The sequence below is a fragment of the Triticum dicoccoides genome, chromosome 3A (assembly GCF_002162155.2).
Source record: "Triticum dicoccoides isolate Atlit2015 ecotype Zavitan chromosome 3A, WEW_v2.0, whole genome shotgun sequence".
Lineage (NCBI taxonomy): Eukaryota > Viridiplantae > Streptophyta > Magnoliopsida > Poales > Poaceae > Triticum > Triticum dicoccoides.
Window position 1 is genome coordinate 217,480,511 of NC_041384.1, and position 20,781 is coordinate 217,501,291.

The 20,781-nt window shown below is 43.2% G+C and overlaps 4 protein-coding genes across 4 annotated transcripts; 2 read left to right on the plus strand and 2 right to left on the minus strand.

Annotated features, from left to right (window-relative positions):
- Positions 1 to 1,728: 1,728 nt before the first annotated feature.
- Positions 1,729 to 3,652, plus strand: LOC119267913 (peroxidase 15-like). Its single transcript, XM_037549371.1, has 3 exons — positions 1,729 to 2,042; positions 2,597 to 2,788; positions 2,884 to 3,652. The coding sequence occupies exons 1-3, from the start codon at positions 1,818 to 1,820 to the stop codon at positions 3,466 to 3,468; spliced, it is 1,002 nt and encodes a 333-aa protein (XP_037405268.1). The 5' UTR covers positions 1,729 to 1,817; the 3' UTR covers positions 3,469 to 3,652.
- On the minus strand, positions 1,890 to 8,731 carry LOC119267912 (pentatricopeptide repeat-containing protein At5g57250, mitochondrial-like). The gene is made up of 4 exons (XM_037549370.1): positions 5,305 to 8,731; positions 4,968 to 5,217; positions 3,668 to 3,764; positions 1,890 to 2,118 (listed from the first exon to the last, which is right to left on the minus strand). Exon 1 carries the CDS (start codon positions 8,645 to 8,647, stop codon positions 5,381 to 5,383), a length of 3,267 nt encoding a protein of 1,088 aa, XP_037405267.1. The 5' UTR covers positions 8,648 to 8,731; the 3' UTR covers positions 1,890 to 2,118; positions 3,668 to 3,764; positions 4,968 to 5,217; positions 5,305 to 5,380.
- A 165-nt stretch (positions 8,732 to 8,896) lies between these two features.
- On the plus strand, positions 8,897 to 13,559 carry LOC119267914 (mediator of RNA polymerase II transcription subunit 27-like). The gene is made up of 7 exons (XM_037549372.1): positions 8,897 to 9,232; positions 10,627 to 10,788; positions 11,664 to 12,117; positions 12,628 to 12,687; positions 12,780 to 12,848; positions 12,993 to 13,036; positions 13,132 to 13,559. The coding sequence occupies exons 1-7, from the start codon at positions 8,928 to 8,930 to the stop codon at positions 13,271 to 13,273; spliced, it is 1,236 nt and encodes a 411-aa protein (XP_037405269.1). The 5' UTR covers positions 8,897 to 8,927; the 3' UTR covers positions 13,274 to 13,559.
- Positions 13,560 to 13,752: 193 nt separating this feature from the next.
- On the minus strand, positions 13,753 to 17,457 carry LOC119267915 (cyclic dof factor 2-like). Its single transcript, XM_037549373.1, has 2 exons — positions 17,094 to 17,457; positions 13,753 to 15,492 (listed from the first exon to the last, which is right to left on the minus strand). Exons 1-2 carry the CDS (start codon positions 17,259 to 17,261, stop codon positions 14,041 to 14,043), a joined length of 1,620 nt encoding a protein of 539 aa, XP_037405270.1. The 5' UTR covers positions 17,262 to 17,457; the 3' UTR covers positions 13,753 to 14,040.
- Between the last annotated feature and the right edge of the window lie 3,324 nt (positions 17,458 to 20,781).

The following is a 20,781-nucleotide window of genomic DNA, read 5'->3' on the forward strand; positions in this document are numbered from 1 at the left end:
AGAGAAACAAGGCTGCTGGGCCCAGTGACAAAACTTAGGAACAGTTGAAAGTACTTCCAGGAACCTGCTCCCGGCATCAATCAATGTAGGCCATGCAAGTACCTAACGCAGATTCATCACGCATCCTGTGCCTCCAAAGTTGGTGCAATATCGCACATCCCCTTTGACCTGATCGGCATCCATGCACGTGTGTTAGCAAGGGAAATAAGCCCCAGGCTGTACAGAAGGCAACATGTCACACACGTTCTCTCGCCTTGGCCATTAGATGAGCCATCGAAAAGTTTCAGTAAGGTGAGAAAAGTCACCTAATTCAGCATGATTCTACGATAAGACACAACAATAATGTCCTAATGATCTTAGACATTACCCTTCATCTAGAAAACCTGTATTTCTTTTAAGGCACCACGCTGCTGTAGCGGCATACTTTTATCCACAAAGGCGTGGGATACGAATCCCTGTTCCCATGATGACCAATATAAAAAAACATCCCTGCATACAGTGTTAGCGTTAATCAATACCTTCTTACCTGTAACGATACTTATGTATAACAAAAGTACCAGTATTAATTAGGAAGCAAACCTCTCGCTTTTGGTTACGCCATTTTGTGTACTTTGGCAGCTTGGTTTCACATATGATATATGATGTATTGCCATGTGTATGGAGAGGTTCCTAGAGACTTACGGTTTGTTAGGGGTGGGCCTACCGTGATACAGAAGGTTAAAGTGAGACATCAGACCGATTACTGATCTATTGTAAGATTGTACATGCCTTGGTAAGGTAATTCAAACCAGTCACTGTAACATTCCGATTCAATCACTGTAACATTCCAACTCACGAAGGGTGAAACTAAAAAAAAGGCAGCCTGGTGCACATAGCTCCCGTTTACGCAGGGTCCGGGGAAGGGTCCGATCACTTCGGGTCTTTTGTACGCAGCATTTCCCTACATTTCTGCAAGAGGCTGTTTTCAAGATTCGAACCCGTGACCTCATGGTCACAAGGCAACAGCTTTACCTCCAAGGCATGGTCACGAAGGGTGAAATTACATGATCACAAATTTATGTGATTAGTTCACAAAGCTATTGTGTATGGATATGTTTGTTGAAGACATTCTGTACTCGCAACTTTGCAGAACTTTCATAGGAATGGTTGTTCTTCAAGTGGTGATGGCAATATTGATGTTTCATCAGTGTTACAGTGTGCATTTGTATTTGACTCGTCGATAAAATATTTACTGAGTTTAAACTTTTCTAAGAATCTCCATCTACACTTGTCTACCAAATCACCAAAGCTTAAAGTTTGAGTAACTACAACACTAGAAATGAAGACCGAAACATGACATAGGGCATATCACCTTTGGAAGAAAATCAGATGATTTAAACCTTTGGAGTTACTCCCTCCATTCCTAAATATAAGTCGAGATTCCAATATAGACTACATACAGAGTAAAATGAGTGAATCTACACTCTAAAGTAGGTGAGGTCTATATACATCCGTATGTAGTTTGTATTGAAATCTCTAAAAGGACTTATATTTCGGAACGGAGGGAGTACTTGATAGAAGAGTTATTGTCGAAGCAGTTGACAATGCCTGGTAGCTCACTTATTTTATACGCATCGTCTAACAACCCAGCTGCCCTGCAGCATCTCACAGTTCTTTCCCAGAAACCACCCTTCTTTCTCTTCCCTACATGCGCCTCATCCTCCTACTATATAAACCACCCCATTCTGCACCTCATAACCCACAAGAAGAGAAGTAGAAACAAACAAATAACAAGTCTCTTCTATTACTTGTAACAAAGTGCAGCTAAGGACACTTACATGGCGACTTCCATGAGTTGCCTGCTGGTGCTATGCCTTGTCTGTCCCCTCCTTGCTGGTGTCGTACGTGCCAACCCATGGTACGGCTTGTTCCCACAGTTTTACGATCACTCTTGCCCGAAGGCAAAGGAGATTGTGCAATCCATCGTGGCGCAGGCTGTTGCCCAGGAGACCAGGATGGCAGCATCCTTGGTCAGGCTGCATTTCCATGACTGCTTTGTCAAGGTCTCCGTTTCATCTTTCCTGTAGTATCCTTTACATTTTTCTACACCGCTACAATGATACTTGCTGAACATGGTTCCTGCAATGTAGTACAGAAAATTACTATTTCATTGTGAGTCTGTGACTAATAGTAATAGGATAAGCTATGCATTTTATTTCTAATCTTACAGCAGTTCCAATGCTCAACTAAATGCCTAAAGTGTTATTTTTGCTATATTTGTCCTTCATATGGGGAACCTTGTCCTCAGGAACATGGAAGAATCTGTAGTTCCTAGGCTAAACTTTTAGTTTTACCAATGATAAGATAGCCTGCCTACAATGCCATACGACCACTACTTATTGTCTTGATGACATGATCGAGTCCATACCATGATTGCTTTTCCCTGAAAAGATGGCGATTGCTTAATTCAAGTGCACAATAATTGGCACTCTCCATGCAATGCTCATCCTTCACAAAATGCATGTACCTGATCCAATGAAACTACTATTTCGTTGCATGTGCCGAATCTGTGTAGTACCAGCAACTTTTTCTGACTTTTTTTTCCTTCTGTGCATAGGGGTGCGACGCATCCGTGCTACTGGACAACAGCAGCAGCATAGTCAGCGAGAAGGGGTCCAACCCCAATCTGAACTCCCTCCGGGGGTTCGAGGTCGTCGACCAGATCAAGGTCGCCCTTGAGACAGCCTGCCCCGGTACTGTCTCCTGCGCCGATATCCTCGCCCTCGCCGCCCGTGACTCTACTGTCCTTGTATGTGCACACCAAAACTAATTCTTTCCCAGATAGCACGAGTTAAACAATGCAGCCAGTATTAGTGATTCTTTGGGACCCAAATCAACCTGCAGGTTGGTGGCCCTTACTGGGACGTGCCACTCGGCCGCAGGGACTCTCTGGGTGCAAGCATCCAGGGATCAAACAATGACATCCCTGCCCCCAACAACACCCTACCCACCATCATCACCAAGTTCAATCGCCTCGGTCTCAACATCGTCGATGTCGTCGCCCTCTCAGGTGGCCACACCATCGGCTTGTCCCGCTGCACCAGCTTCCGGCAGAGGCTGTACAACCAGTCGGACAACGGCATGGCCGACAGCACACTGGATATGTCCTACGCTGCGCAACTAAGGCAGGGGTGCCCCCGCTCCGGTGGCGACAACAATCTCTTCCCACTCGACGTCGTCAGCTCGACCAAGTTTGACAACTTCTACTTCAAGAACATCCTTGCCGGTAGGGGTCTCCTCAGCTCTGACGAGGTCCTGCTTACCAAGAGCGCGGAAACAGCAGCACTTGTGAAGGCGTACGCGAATGATGTGCATCTCTTCTTCCAGCACTTTGCACAGTCAATGGTGAACATGGGCAACATCATGCCACTGACCGGGTCACAGGGGGAGATCAGGAAAGACTGCAGGAGGCTCAACAACTATCACTGAGTTGCTGAAGCTCCTGTAAGTGCTGAATTGTGTGTGAAGTTGGTGCCATATTTTGTTTGAATAAGCAAGTGTGGTTGTAATTTTCGAAATCGCTTGATCATTTGTGTCATGTAATTGCATTATGAAATGTGTGTAATAATAATTCAATATATAAGATGAGTTCACTTGTTTGCTAAGCTGGTTATTTGACATAACTTACCAAGTTCTGACTTCCAAATTTCACTCATGGTACACATCCACCTATTGTTCAACAGCTCTCGTGGTACTCCAGCTGTGCTGACTTCAAGATTTATCATCTGTCAAAATAAAATGGATCAAAAAGAATTAGTCTTTCAAGATACATATAAATTATTGATTCAATCTTGTTATGCCTCCAAGAAATATCTCGGACGGTTATGGAACCACTAAAACTAAATATGACTTGACCAAGTTTGCGCTGATGACCACTAGGATACACCACATCGTATTGCTGTGCCATACTAGGTTCATAAAACAAGTAAACCTCCTAATTTCTAAATGAAGAAAATCAGGTACATGTGATTCTTTTCAGCACAAGTTGTGCAGCTGTGTTATCTTTTGATGACAGCTGGAGAAAGCAGGATGCCAATCAAATTGGAACAAGAGCAAGTGAGGAGAAGTGCCCAAAAAAGAGGAGTCCAGTCACCTGCCTTGCTCATCGGAAGAGCAAGCAAGGAATTATCACACAGTAAACTAGTCATGCCAAGTTTCACCATAGTAATCAGAGATGCAAATCATGATTGCAAAAATAAATTCAAGGATCTGTGATGTTGATATTTCATCAAACAGATAGGTATAGGGCAACTTGCATTGCAAACCCTCAGTTCATGCTTTCATACTACACTAGTACTGTTAGAACTCATGGACGAGAGGTGTAATCATTACCGCACAGGATACTTGGTTCCAGCAGAGAGGAATTTATTTGTAGGCTCTGTGCTTGAAGTCACTCATTAGCTGAGAACCACCAGCTCAACATCCAGAGAAGCTGGGAGCAAACTAAGGCATTTCATAAACTGGTTGCTTCAGGGAATTAGTTTTTTGAGCTTCTTGTGTCAGGGTTCACGATATTTCTTTACAACACCCAAAATGACACGTAGGTTTCTTGAAAATCATTTTTTTATCATGTTTATCTGAAACCAGTAAGTTCCCAGATAGTTGTGGCTAACCTCACCCAATTGAATTAGAAGTTTTTTGAAAGAGTAAAAACCATCTAATAAACGGCCGCATAAATCTAAGTATAGAGCAAGGGTGATTGTGTTCAGTTGATATGTACAAGGTGCCATTTCCAGAAATTTGTAGAGGGGCAAATGGAAAGGCAGACTAGCCGCTTTAACATGTATTTACAGAATCTGTATGTGAAGCAGGAGACAAGTGCATCATTACATTGTCAAAGATTTCGAAGGAAATATATCCGAATAGGGCTAGAAAGTGAAAATAACAAGACAATGAGGGAACAAAGAGCATATAGTTAAACTAATTACCTGCAGGTCCATTGCTCTTACAAGCTTTCTATTTGCACCATTTTCTCTCGCGTGGTGTTATTTTATCACCAAGCCCTGGTAGCTCTACTAGTAGTTTACTACCCTCAGTTGATCTGATTAGTCGTTTAAGTGCATTTCTTGCGCAAAGAACTGCCACTGGTTTCCTCCTTTCTCATGCCCTCCCAGTGTACAAGATCTTCTGTTGCCAACTGCCAGGATGGTCAATGATGTCAACAAATATTTGCTTCACCTACAAAACACAGAATGCATATTAACAAAATTCTCAAGGATGCATTATGAAGCCTCGGTTATATCTGCAAGAACATGGTGTACTTACGAGAGTAGCTTTGCTTACAGAAGATGATACAATGGGCCAGAAGAACTTCCCTAACAGATTGCACCGGTCACCAAACTTAACCAGAATTCTGAATCATTGCTTCAATTGCCTTATTGGCCTTAACCAGCTCCCCTTTTGAGCAAAGGGAAGCAATAGCAGGATAATATGTGTCAAAGTCGTCATAGAAAGACTTCCCTAGCAAATTGCCATTGTCAATATCAGTATTATCAGTTGTTGTGCATAAACTATCAGTTCTCTCTGTCATGGGTTGCAATGTGCCTCGGGAACTTCCGTGGAGGCAATTGCTAGAAACATCAAAATCGGCTGTACTTAGAACTTGTTCTGAATCTGTTCTAGGATCACAAGCATCATCAGTTCTCTGCAGCTTCTTGAACTGACCAAGTGTATTAGAAATATTAGAATCTGAAGAGGATACAGACATGAGTCTCACCTCACTTAGGATAGTCACAACCTCATCGATCTTCCCTTCCTCACATGCAGAAGACAGAAGAGCAACAAGAGATTCTGTTTCAACCTCATATCCTACGTTGTTTATTAGCTCAACAACTTGTTTGGACTGAAACATCTCCCTCAAGATGCCCCTGGACTCTTCCATCCTTCCTTTTGCATAGAGCCCTTTGACCAGGCTCATAAATCCAACAAAATCTGGGACCATCTCCTTACAATGGTATTCATTAAAGAAGCCTAATGCAGCTTCAGTGTCACCTTTCATACAATGCCCACTAATAACTGCACCAAGTGTAAAAGCATCCGGATGTAGACAAAGCTTCTCAAAATGAGACATAAGCTCAAGCGCTTTTTCAGCTAAACCATAGTTACAGTAACCAGTTATCAGCATGTTGTAAACACGGGTAGTGGGTCTGATACCTTTGCTGGACATTTTCTGAAACAATTCATATGCATCATCTAAGAAACCTTCTCTGCACAAAGCACATATAAGTATAGTGTAAGTTATCATTGTTGGAGGAATGTTGCTTCTTTCTAAGTAATCAAAGAGCCTGAATGCTTCAGTAAAGCATCCGTGCTGGCACAAACCACTGAGAACAGAGTTGTGGATGATAATGGTTGGATGAATCCCTTCTATTTTCATGCTTTCACACAAGTCTAATGCCTTCTCAAGATAACCACCTTTGCAAAGGCCCTCCACTACTATAGAGTACATGGCAAGATCCACAGAAAACCCACTTTGTTCAGCTTCCTTGAGAAAATTATATGCATCCATAATTTCACCTTCTTTCTTTAGTGCAAAGACAGCTCCTCTTAGAACACTGATAGGAATGCTGCCGCTGTTCATGTTACTTGAAAACCGAATAGCTTCACCAACACCCTTCTTGCTGAGGTGACAAGACAGCATATTAATCATTCTAGGTTCATGCAGGCCATGAATCTTAATGAACTCACTTAACAATGGTTCTATGACCTGTTCATTTCCATTGCGGAGTAAGCTCTTGAGTAGCCTGTAGAATGTTTTGCTTGATACAGCAAAGGCTTGTGTTCTGAGTATCTTGTAAACATATAATGCTGCCTGGCAACAATCCCTGCTGCTTAAGAAATCAGAAGCATAATTGCAAACAGATGAAAACAAGTCCATTTCTAGTTCTTCCATCTTATGAATGAAATTTAGCACACCTTGTTCACCACCTTCTTTGAAATTTGCATGAATCAACTTCCTGTAAGTACAGGAATCAGGCCTTAGTTTTTTATGAATGAGATCATAGAACACTTGATCAGCAATGGTGACCTTTCCTCCATTACATAGTGCTCCGATCAGGCCATTGTGAACAACAGTACTGGAGAATGATGTATCTTTCCTGTACTCATCAAACAACTCAACTGCCCTGTCAAAATCCCCAAGTTTACACATCATGTTTATGAGTGTATGATAGGTGACGGTATTAGGGCTTAAGCCCATATCACGCATTCTATGAAACAAGCTGCAGGCATCATCCACCTTGTTGATCACAAATAATGCTTTGATAAGTACATTGCATGTGACAACGTCAAGTGCAATCCCACTACTCTCAAGCCTAGCCTTTATCGCCACAACACCGGTCGTATCCTCTTGCTTAATGTAACCGTGTAACAGCGTGCTATATGTGAAATTATCAGCAGTAACACCTTCAGACATTTCCACGGCCTTGGTAGTTTCACCAGCCTTACACAAACCATTTATTACTGCATTGTATGTCACTGTCCCAGCTTTTACCCCCTTGCCCTCCATCTCTCCAAGCAAAGAGATAGCCTTATCCAAATCCCCCCTTTTGCACAAACTATCGATTAAAATTGAATATACATACTCATCCACCACTACACCTGTCTGTTCAAGTTTCCTCACTATGGAAAAGGCATCCGCTAGCCTATTCCTCTTGCAGAAACCACCAACAAGTGATGTATAAGTGATCAAATTCGGCTTAGCACCCCGTCGCTCCATCTCATCTATGAACCCCTTCACTTTCTCCACGCTACCTTCTCTACACATCCCATCAATAACAATAGTGTAATTAACCACATCAGCTGCAACACCCTTGTCTAACATCAGCCGATGCTCCCGGAACCCTTCCATCAACAGGCCACTGCTCATGTATCCATGAACCAAGCTGCTATAGAACATCGCATCACCCACCATATCCTTCTGTTCCATCTCCCTTATCAGCTCAGCCACGTCACCAATTCTCCCCTGCCTCCCAAGCAAATTCACAACCGCAGTCAGTGTCACCAGGCCTGGCTCAAACCCTCTGACCTCCTTCCTCACTCTATCGTAGAACTCCAAGCCGGCCTCGACCTTGCTGGCCTTGGAGAAGCCAGAAATGATCACACTACAAACACGGTCGTCCACCTGACACCCCCTCGCTGTCATTATATCGAACACCTTGAGCGCCCCGGCCATGTCCCCACGCGCACACAACTCCGATATAATCACACCATAGGTGGACGGGGAAAGGACAGCTCCGTGATCCTCTACACCAGCGGAGAGCAGCTCCAGCGCAAGGCGAGGGTTGCCACGCTGGGCGCAGGCCCGGCGGAGCAGCGCGTCCCAGAGGCGACGGGATGAGGGGGGCGGCCCGGCGAGAGCGAGACGCCGAGCGGCGTCATGGGGGAGGTCGGAGTCGAGCAGCGCGGAGGCGGCAAGGAGGTGGGTGCGGGCGGTGGGGCGCAGGGAGTTGGCGAGCGCCTGAGAGGCGAGGGCGCCGACGAGACGATGCCTGCGGCGGCGGAGGAGCGCGGCGAGAATTCGGTCCACATGCTGCTCGGTGATCGCGCGTCCGAGCTTAACGAGCGTCGGCAACGGTAGCGGTGGGGGTTCGCCGCCGGGGAAGCCCATGGCGGTCGGCGGTTGGCTGCTGCCGCGGTGTCAGTGCGAGTGGGGGGGAGGAGAGGAACGTTCAAGCGCCGCAGTGAAGCGGCATTTGGCGGTGTCGTTAGGGCTGGGCTGTATCCGAGCTCACTTGTATTTGAGACATGGTATAGGCCCATGAGCTTGGTTTACCAGATCTCTTTGGGCCTCATTTTCCAACAATGGGCCGACTCTAAGTAAATGGCCACAAAATTTAGCCAGTCCACCATGAGACAACTCCCGCATCTACTCGAGCAGAGGAGGAATTATGATGCAGCAGTCGCAGGCGACGGTGGCGGTGGCCGCACCGGCGGCGGCGGCGCGCGCGCACGAGCCAGCGGGCGGCGACGCGCCGCCGAAGCAGGTGGCGCAGGCGATGGAGCGGCTGGGCCGCGCGGGCAGGATCATCGCGGACATCCGGCTCGGCGCGGACCGCCTCCTCGAGGCGCTCTTCGTCGCCGCCAGCGCGCCGCCGGACAGCGCCCAGCAGCACATCGAGAGGAACGAGGAAGTCGTAGCTAAGGAGGAGGTCTCCATGCACCGCCACTTCGACGACCTCCGCGCCCTCGGCAGGTACTCGACTCCGCCCGCGCCCACTTTCTTCCATCTTGATCTGGGAGCTTCTTGTGAGCTCCCTTGGGTGGTTGTATCGTTTGGTTTGGGAAACAAGTTTCCGCTGGGATGGTTCCTGAAGCGTGTGGACAACAGCCACTATCCCATGTTCTGCCGGTATGCCTAGGGGAGACCGTATGCCTATGCCCTAAATCTAAGTCAGGACATTGTTGAGATAGTGGATATTAGTAGTACATGTTTAGATTATGTTGGGGAAATTGGTGCCCGTGATTCTGGCTAAGCTAATTTGAGTTGCGTAGCTGACTTTGCAAGAAAATTGTAACTCTTGAGGTAATTTGGTTAGACAGAGTTACTGTCAGCTAGATTCTGATCTTCTTTTGTTCTGCTTGGCCTAGTTTGTCCTCAACAAGGAACATATTTCGTGTAAAATATCCATGAGAAAATTTGATAGCTTCGAACAAATGTATTGAGAGGTTTAAAATGAGATTGCGCTCTGATTTTGACAGAATCTCAGTAATGTTCCTTGCTAAGCCCCTCAGGTAGTCAGGTCTATGTTTTGCTTAATCACTCGACTTTGATCTAGATGTTTTAGGTGTTTGTGGCCTTTTCTGGAGACATAGCGTGATCTATTAAATTGGGATAATTCTAATTCTGTATAACACATGTTTTATACCTGGCTGTTTTGTTTAACTGCTGTGGCTAGAACTAGCATTTAGCAGCTATTGCTTCAGTATGACCCACGGCCATAATTTTACGCTAGAAATTCTCCCTACAAACATATTTCATCAGAGCAACATTTATCTTGTTCAGCGAGCCCTGTAATATTTGTATTGGATAGGAAATTGTGAACAGTTTGATAGTCTGCTTTGTGGTACTGCCTGTACGGCGCATGAACAGCTGTAGCAATATAATCTACTTATCCACCTGCACATCAAAGATGTGCGAGTTGTCAATCTTTATGAAGCTGCGAAGTTACTTGTTAATTAATTATAGTTTTACATATATGAGTTAAGTTTTGAGAAAACACTGAAGTTACTAGATAAGGCTAATAAGCCGTGTGATTTGACTTATGGGTGATGAAAGCTATAAAGGTATCTGGAACCAATGTGAATAAAGTTCAGCAGCATACTTGAAAGTTATGAGTTAGTCACACTATTCTCCTACTGAACTGAAGTAAACATTTATATTCATAAAGACATCATAGTTATGTGCATCCATACCAAAATTTCTTTGATTCTTTTGAACTTTTCAAGAGTAATCCCACATTTTTTTTCATTAACAGTTGGGGAATAGTCATTTAAAGGTTCAACTATATCCGAAGTATCATGTGTTCCTTTTTTAACATTTATTTTATGGTGATTAATTCATTTTATTTATTTTTTTCTGTTAGCAAGGCAATTGGAAGAGTCCGGGGTTCTAAATGGGGCCCTTAAAGCTCGAGGAAATTCATGGGGCTTGCACATGCCACTTGTGTGCCCAGATGGTGCTGTTGTGGCCTATGCTTGGAAGCGTCAATTGGCAGGCCAAGCTGGTGCATCAGCTGTTGACAGAACTAGGTGAAATTCATTACTTCCATGATGTTTGCCTTACTCTTGATTTGCTATTGATGTGCAGCATTTTTTTCCGGGAAAATGTAGAAAAACGTCTGTCTCAATGTGTTCAGATTAAAAGAAGTATATGTACAAGCCTTAAGAAACCCACTGGGAACACAATGTCTGTGGAACCAAGAATGAGGTTACGATGTCACCCGAACTGTACTTATACTTTGATAGTGTTTAATAGATGATGGACACCTGGTCTCTACGCACTTTTGTGTTGTTTCCACATCCACCAAGAGGTGAGCTGGATCAGCAATCATGTACCACCGGAGGTGATACCATAGATCTTATCTAGGAGAGTGGCATGCGACACTTTCACCAACCATCAGTGCGCTAAAAGATAAAGAAATGTAAGAGTGTTTAGATCACTACTTTAGTGATCTAAATGCTCTTATATTTCTTTACAGGGGGAGTAACTGACAAGCCCACCTTGATGCTAGGCGACGCCCTGTCACCTAGCCAGTTTATCCCACCCAGGTGGGCCCCTAGCCTGCTTGCCTATTCAGCAATTAGGTGCTAGGCACTGTTTTACAGACCGACTAGCGCCTAACGCCTTGGTGAACATGGCCAACCATACAATCAATTGAATGTATATTCAATGTTTTTTGTATAGTGTTACTCTCTAAAATACGATGATAATTTCTGGATCTCTCACTCCCTCCCTCCCTCTATATGTGGTTATGCGCGCACTGATTTATGCCTAAATGGAGAAATTGCTCTCCCGATGTTATTTCTTACTTTTTTCATGCATACAATTTCTAGGTGCTATATACCTAAAAACTTGGGAGGAAGCTTTTGGTTTGGGATTCATCTTGTTTCAATGTTGTTTTCAGGTTAGCTCTCAAGGCCTTCACTGACCAGAAAAGAAGATTCTTTCCTCATCTAGAAGACGAAGTTCTTAACCATCTCCATGATGGTGAATCTGGTATTGCTAAAAGGCCAAGGATGCCTGCGGGCAATGGAGAGCTGGAAGAAAAAACTTTGTCCGAGATACTTAAGAATCTAGAAAATGAAGTACCCAACATGAAAATATCCACGTATCGTCGTTTAGATTGGTCAAAAAGAGCTTCAGCATTAGCATCTCTGATGGATGATGACTTTGTGGATCCATCTAAGGAGTTGAACCTGCAAAATATGGGAAAATCGAGACCTGGTTCTGTGACGACTCCGATAGATCAGGTTGCAGTAATTGAGTTGCTGGTTCCTTCAATATTTAGAGTTGTAGTGTCATTGCATCCTGCAGGATCTGTTGATCCTGATGCTGTGGCATTCTTCTCTCCAACTGAGGTAAGAATGTCTTCCAAAAGCTGACTTCATTCATGATTCATCACAATTTTGAACTTTGCATAAGCAGACAAGCACTGGTGCAAAAAGTGTGTGTTCACTACCGTCTCCAGTCCAGAAATAACTTATGTATTGGACTTGGACAGAGTCTTAAGATATAACTTTAACCACAAACTTTTACTATAGTACAGGCATAAAACCCAAGAAAGATGTAATATTTTGGAAATACTTTCCGAGACAAATATGTACATATTATTTTTCAAGTTTCCGATATATGTTAAATGGTTTGGCAGTCAAAGTTATAAATTTTTGACCGAAGGTATGTCCAAAACACCGCTTCTTTGTGAACTGGAACGAGTACCCAATACCATATAAGTAGTTGCTTATGTAGCAAGATCACTTTCTGTGTCTTAGCATGTTCCCATTGATACACTTAATAGGCAAAGTGAGCATTCTTGTTGATAATGAGTGGGCAAGATATTATTTCTGACAGATGCAGTTATCCTCTGTTAGGGAGGAAGCTACCTTCATGCGAGAGGCTTGTCGGTGCATCACGTCTTTAAGCATGTGACGGTAAATGCTTCTTTTATGATCTTTGAGCTGATTATTTGTTCCCATAAGAGGCATTCGAATTGAAGCATGGGTGTACTGTTGTGATTATGTAGGAGCATGCTGACAAGGCATTGCAGTACTTCATCAGTGTGGAACCCAGTAAAGCACTTTCTATTTTATTGGTGAGTTGCAGCAAATTTTAGTCATTGAGATAAATATACTGCACGGCAGTAATCCAGTTATTACCAAAACTTATCGCTAGAAATCCATTGCAACAATTCTACCTTGCTTGTGTTTAAGTACTAACAGATGCAAACCTTTTGCAGCGTTGGATTGCTGATTATCAGACTCTATTTACAAAACTTTGCAGGTAATCCTCCTTAGATATGCAACTTGATTTGCATCATATCATCATCAACCATTTCTCCTGTACAGACAAGTAACACTGCATTATTTGTCATGCAGTAAATGCCGACGGCTTCTGCTCATGGACAAGTCTTTGGCTTTGCTTCTACCCCCAGTTCATCGCCCCTACCACCAGATCTCGAGCATTGGTTCAGATCATCAGGAAGCCTATCACATTGGATGTTCTTCCTATGATGCCTGACGCTTCTACGCACTCTGGACTTCTAGCTAGGATGTTTCTAACACCATCACCCGACTGTATCTGTGCTATACCAGCCTAATCTGTAGGACGATGAAAATGTTGAAGTGAATTTTTAAGAACTAAAGGCTTGGTGATCGAGGAGTTACTCTGTTTACATTTTCACCTTACCTGTGTAAAACCTGTGTATCTCATGAGCAGAAATTGTGGTAAACAGATGTTGCAAAATTTGATAATTGTTATGTACTGAGCTTTAACTGCTCTGTGAAACTATGCGGGCATACATTGTTGATTTGTTTGTCGCTGCCTGAGAAATAATTATAAAATATTGTGCATATGTATACAAGAAACTTCAAATTGGCGGATTACATGTACCGTGAAACACTGGAATAATTATCTGGAAAAAAGGAGTAACTGTGCTTGACATCTCAAACTGTTTATTCATATTTCTATATATAGTCTTCATCAGTAGCAATGTTAAATTGTTACAACCTGCACCGAAATAATAGGAGTGGCAAACCAGGTGATTGTACTCCTGACTTAACCTAATTACATTGTTATAGATAACCAGTTTGTCAAATATTTACAGTACACACCTCTCAAGTAAGTTCTCATGAAAGCTCTTTGCAAGCTCCACTGCAGGTTAGTGGCTATTCAAAAAGCTCTCCTTGGGTGTTTCCCCATATCGCAAAGCTATACTATTATGTACAAATTTTACTACAGGACAAGCTGTGTTGCCAAAATGTATTAGATAGGCAACAGCCATCAGTTCAAGAGCTCTCCTGGAACGACTGCGACCGAGAAAACGCTGCGGGGTTCGCCTGTAAAGCACGGGCAGGGCGTGCATCTGCTGGCTGGCCCTTGCTCTCACCCTTGAACTGGAAAGGCTTGAAGACGCCAGGGTCTCCAGGTTTGATGCCAAGAGTTGCCCATATGGAACTCTTCGCTGCCTCATCGGGGTCATCGATGCGGAGCGTCTTGGGAACCCATAGTGATTTCTCCTCCTTGTCATCTTTCTGTGGATTGGGGTCCCTGGAATGCTTCCCCAGAGTAGGAGACCCATTGCCTGAACAGCTGCTGTTGCTTGACCCAGACGGCGATATGCACCCGTTGGTCCCGACCCATGGTGTGTTCCATGCCGCGGCTGGCCAGCTTGGTAAGCAACCCCAGAGTGCAGGTGGAACAATAGGATATGGAAACGGGGGTGCAGGAAGCCTTGAGCCTGGCATCATGGGAGAGTTCATCCATGGCGCCGAACTAGTGCTGCAGCTTTCTGATGGAGAAGCAGACTCGGGCATACTTCCACCCGGCACCATTACAGGAAGGTTGTTCCACCCCATGCTCCATGGGTACATGAAAGGAGGTCCAAGGTAATACTGAGGCACCGGACCAACCCCATTACAGTAAACAGGCGCTCCGTTCTGACCAGGCGGGACTGCGTTTGCAGGTAACCCATTGTTTGATGTGGTAGTCGATGCGCACGAGTTACCTTCCCTGGTTTCATCTCTTGGTACAGATCCAGCATTGGTCACATTCTGCTCTTCAATGTTCAGCACCGATACCATCGATTCACAAAGTGGCACCTCAGGCCCAAACTTGAGAACTGTTTCATTTCTACTGGCTGATTGTGTCGGGATGGAAGGTAGAGATGCAAGGACTTCTGGGTTCACTGTGTCAGAGATGTCTACTCTAGACCCCAGCAGACAATCAGGGGCCATCAACAACTGACGGTAGTGCAGCGCTGAATTCTTGCTTTTGCGCCTCCCAGCACCGACAGGTACATTCCTCATACTCCCCCCTGCAGTCCAATACCTTTGGCAATTCTTACAGAAGTGCCTTGGTTGATTAACATTGTAGTTGTTGTAATAGCAGAACTTTGTATCCATGCTGTTGCACCGAGGGCAAGGTATAATTTTATCTGGCTTCTTGAGCACCTTATCCTGGCCTGATTCGTCATTTGATTTCTTCTCATTCTCCTCCTTCGGGTCTGATGCCACCTTCTCTTCAGCATTGCTTATCTGGGCCTGGTCGTCTTTCTTATGGTCCAAGGTAGATGAACTGGCTGTTTCTGCATTTTGTTTGGCTTGTGGTGCATCAACCTCCATTTCGTCATCTTTTCTCTCCCTTAGTTCATCACCTTTCATTCCACCATCTTCTTTCTCTTCTGGAGCGTCCACCTTCATTTCACTATCGCCTTTGTCTTTTGTTTCTTTGTGTTGTTCCTATAAAATTGCAACACGAGGTACTGTTAAAAGAGTACTTCAACTCAAACAAAACAGAAGTTACTATATTTAACATCTTGCAGAGGTGAGAACATTATGTTTCTGCAGATGCACCAATAGGTCAAAAACATGATCATAAATCAAATCAACTATAGTCTTCATAGGGGACAATATTGGCTAACAAAAGATCCGAGATATTGCCATATTGGTTATGTTACCACTCCACACATAGAAAACTTGGAAGCATTGCGTCCTCAAATACTAACCAAAACTAGCATAGCATGCGTTTTAACCACGGTAAGACAGCGTTAAGAAAACCGCAGAAATTCATCACGGGGTTCAAGTTCGGCTGCTTGAACACAAAATCGAAATTCGATCAGCTTAGCGCAGCGGCAATAGACACTTGTAAGTTGGGCCAAAAAAGAGCAAATAAAAGATGTACTGTACGACATATGGTGACATATGATATGACATACGATTTTGCGTGCCCTGCTTTAACAAGATCAAGGTATTCTGGGTCAGGTGTTCAAAACAGAAGCCCCCCCAGGTGACCACTCGTGAACAAATGAAGATGAGAAGCCCCTTGAAGGACCACCGCATGCTCAAAACAAGCTGAATTCTGCATGGATGGCTTACTCTGCACTCCTAATAACCACTTCTGAGGAAGCAGCATGACAACACCCTACCAACTCTGTTGTGTCTTCACCCAGCCATCTATATGTAGGCAACATGTGGTATGTCTTCTTCTGTTCATGCACCAAATGGAAGTGATAACTAACTTTTCAATTTACTCCAGTTATGGTAATAATTCCGTGTTCAACTTCATTTTGTCTAACGAAATAAGGTGTAACAAAAATGAGAAGAAGAGGAAAGGCAAATGATATACAAAAATGGTTTGCTGGTTCCCAGGCGACCGAGAAATTACTATTTCTAAGCTACTTCAAAACAAATGTTCGATTGGGTCATCAAGATTTGTTCAAGTACAAAACTATGACAGTAGTATCTTGATCGGAAGGCTATTACCGTTGACTCAGAGATTAGTAACTCCGAGGAGTCCCATACAGTATAATATAAAAATGAATAGACGATTATTAATCCCCATTAATCAGCATCTCGCTCACAGCATGGTAGTACAATTATTGTTGTACCTCCGGACCCCACAGCTAGGAGACCTTTCGCTGCAGCTTTTTTGGAAACAAAGATAGAGCCCAAATAGGAGAAACCGACGTCCAACTGTGCCTGGCCAAAGAGATTACCCCTCCTGTACTTTTGGACCTATCCATTCTGAGATCCAGACGAAACCCGGTCTATTTTATCATCCTGCGGGTCACCTGATCAGCATGACATCCTCGCCGTTTATCTAAACCTCGAGTCCACTCTATAAAATTCTAAACCTCGAATCCACCCACCCTCGTTCTCCAATTCGATCGCCGGATTCTAAACATTTTGTAGTAATTTTTATTTTTATTACAAGTAAGTATTTTGCAATATGCAGACTCTAAACATGATGGGATGAAGGTGCGCCTCCTTGATTTCGCACGGAAACCGAGGAACATGCATATTGAAATTGTCGATCAAACAAAAGCCCTCCTTGAGCTAACCTTATTATTATCAGCCTCTGCCTCGGCCTCTGACTCCTGCGGCGGCGGCGGCGGTGGGTGCTCGGAGCCGGCCGTCGCCTCCGCTTCCGGCGGCCCGGGCGCAGCGTCAGGAACCAACGGGATCACCCGCCCGAAGAGCTTTATGCCAGAATCCATCTGATCCGACATCGTCGATCCCACCCGCGGACCCGGCAAGGATCGATCGCGGGCTGCCGCTGCCTCTGCTATTGCCACTGCAAGTTGAGCGAAGTTGCGAGAGAGCAAACACCGAGCTGGTGGAGGGAGAGATGAGGGGAAGGGGGGCTAATGGATATAGCTGCTACTCTACATGGGGAATATGGGATTGAAGTATCAAGCCGAAGGGGCAAAAATAAAAGGTACTAGGGTGAATTTCACACTGGGGACTTCTTTTATTAAGAAATGGGTTTAATGCACGCGTGTCCTCTACCAGTATAATAATTGCACAAGCATCCCAGTGAAATGATGCTAGTAAGTAGTATTCCCAGTACACCAGTAATTCATGGGTCCTTTTTTTACCTAAAAAAATCATGGGATGTTTTGCGAATGGATACATTTACGGCAATAACATAGGAACTTTGCTTCGGTATATTATCCCATAAAAGTTAAACGATTTTGATGAGATTAAATATGGAGATTAGAAGGTATTGTACCATTTAATGAAAAAGGATAATATAGTCTCAAGCTAGTAGTAACATCACTAGTAACATCACACTTTTCAAGATAATTTTGCTTATGTGGTGCACATATTTAATGATGAGAGAGGTGATGGTGGTAACTTAGTTAGTTACTGTAACATCACACATACCAAGACAATATGAGTCTATAGGCTAATAAATGACGAATAATCACGAGTGGACATGGTGCCACGCGCGGTCGGTATCAGGCCCGCTCATTCCCATGTGATTCGTGCAGTCCAAATACAAGTAGCATGTATACTGAGATTGATGTGTTGTATACTACAAAGCATTCTGCATTCATATTACCTACGCCCTCGCCAAGAGATGGCCCACAAGGCAGGGTCAGGCATTCAAACGAGCAGTGCATTTGAGCATACGTCAATTAAGTCGGGCCTGCAAGACCAGGACCCCCTCAGCTGCAGCTCATTAAGTCACCCAGGAAGTTTTCATGGAAACAGTTCAGGGCCTTTTATGTTTGACATCACCCAGCGGAAACCCCTTGGGTTAGTTGGACTGGCTAGAGACTAGAGTAACTTCTCATTAAACAAGCTTGACTAAATATTCTGACATAAACATTTATCGTCTCTCAATACAATGTACTGCAAGTGTTAGCCAATATTACCGATGATCAATGGAAACCATCCTTCTATTGGTCAGTTCGATTCCTTAAGCCACTTTTTTTCTTCCAAAAACCATATGACGGTGATCTTTTGAACAACCTAACACACATTTTTGGGTAGCTTAGAACAAGACTAATTTAGGATACATTTCAAACATGTTTAAATTCACTTATTTCGCTCAACCTATTTCAGTGTAACTGCTTAGAACAACACTTACAAGTGAAATCTGATTTTGATTGCAGCGACCTTATTTTTTTGAAATGAGCGAAACATGTTTTCTTGAGTAGTTGAAGTTTATTTTAGTAAAATTATTTTTTTAGAAGAGCGGATTTTTTTAAATGAGTGCACGGGTACCGGTACATAGCGAATATTTTCAATCTTCCTTTTGAAACGAGTGAAATAAAATAGTGCATTATCTTGTTTTAGATGAGTGAAATCACAGTATTTTGAATATGATTGAAATTATTCATTTTCAATTGACTGAAACGAGTGCAATCTATTTTGTGAAAAGAGTGAAATCATTTTTGTTGAAAATAATTGAAATTATTAGTTTGAATTGAGTCAAACAAGTGGAATCTAATTTTGTAAAGGAGTGTGGAATAAACAAGTGAAATATGTTGTTCTAAACGAATGAAATCATTCTTTTCAAAAATCATTGAAATTATTCATTTGAATTGAGTGAAATGAGTGGAATCTGTATTTTGAAATGAGTGAAGTATGGAGTATGTTGTTTTAAATGAGTGTAATTGTTTTTAAATGATTGAAAACATTTGTTTGAATCAGGTGAAATGAGTGAAATGGGAGCGGCGTTTTGGCTCTTGGGTGCATCTGCAATGCGGGTGAATAGTAAAATAATTAAAAATAGTAAAAGAAAATGAATATTTCTTGTGATGCCAGATGCTTGTATTCGTGAAGTCCGTGCTAAATTTCGTGTAGTTCAGACGTTTTAGTAGCTGTCGCAAAAGAGACAAATTTCGTATCTATGAGAAATATTTGAAAACAACACTGTTCGAAGCTCACTTTGTCTTTTTTGCCATGAGCTCCTGGAATATAATTTAGCCATGAAATTTTGCATTAATTGGCGCACTCAAGCATCTTAGATAAAAAAATCAGCTTTTTTGAATTTTTTTTATTTTATTTTTACTATTCACCGGGTGCAGATGGGCCTGACCCCGAATTGAATATCAGAGTGGCATCTATTTTTCTTAAAGGAGTGAAATAAATGAATGAAGTACATCATTCTAAATAAATAATTGAAAACATTTGTTTGAATCGAGTGAACGAGTGGAGTCTGTTTTTTTAACGAGCGAAATATGTTGTTCCAAACGAATGAATTTTTTTTCCTTTGAAAATAATTGTGATTATTTGTTTGAATTAAGTGAAGTGAGCGTAATCTGTTTTTTCAAAGAGTGGGGTGTATTTTAAATGAGCGCAATAGTTATTTTTGAAAATCAGGTTAGGGCCGTTTCCAGGGTGGTTAATCTTTCAGCACTTGTTGTTCGCTGGTCAGGCATCTGCTTTGCTTTTCCTGCACTAATCGAGCAAAAGAAGGAATGTGAGACCAGGCTGGAAAATTCTAACACATGAGATGTAAACAGGCATCTCCCACGTTCCACTTAAGCATCCAGATCCATAAGTTGCCCAAAAAATTGTCGACATGCTAGGGGTTGAGGCAACAGAGAGATGATTATAGGTGGGCTCATTGAATCGTACCCAAAAGAAACCGAAAACCACAGATCAAGTATAGCTTTAACCGGCTAACCTGTTAAACTCCGTTTCTGCAAAAGCCATCACAGGAGTGGGCCAGATGCTATTAATGCTCGTACGAATACATGCTCATCTCGTAGCAGCCCTCGTCACAGGGGATGGCATAAGGCTGGTCATAGTGGGAGTAACATAGGTAGTAACATAGATGCCACATAAGCAAAAATGATGATGTGGCAAGTAGTTAATGAGGAGAGAGGCAAATAGAGTAACATAATATGTTACCATCACATAGCGGTTTCCAATGCATAATGAGTCTACAAAGTAATAAATGAAGGCAACTATGTTACCACACCTATGACACTACCCACTATGAAGGTAGTAACATAGACTAGCAACATATGTATGTTACTAGTCTAAGTTACTCCCCACTATGACCAGCCTAACGGATCTTGATGGTGGGCAGACATCATTAAGCATGCCCCTCGCTCCAAGCCTTGCCCTGTGGAAAAGCAGATGGAGAAAAGGAGATGTATAACGCTACGTATTCAAGTGCGTCCGTAATCAACGCGTCAGGTATTACAAATGGGCCTATATTAAGTAGCCATCTTGATGCGCAGCGGGACATCTCAGATTACGGCATCGCGTAACCGCATGTCCAAAAAT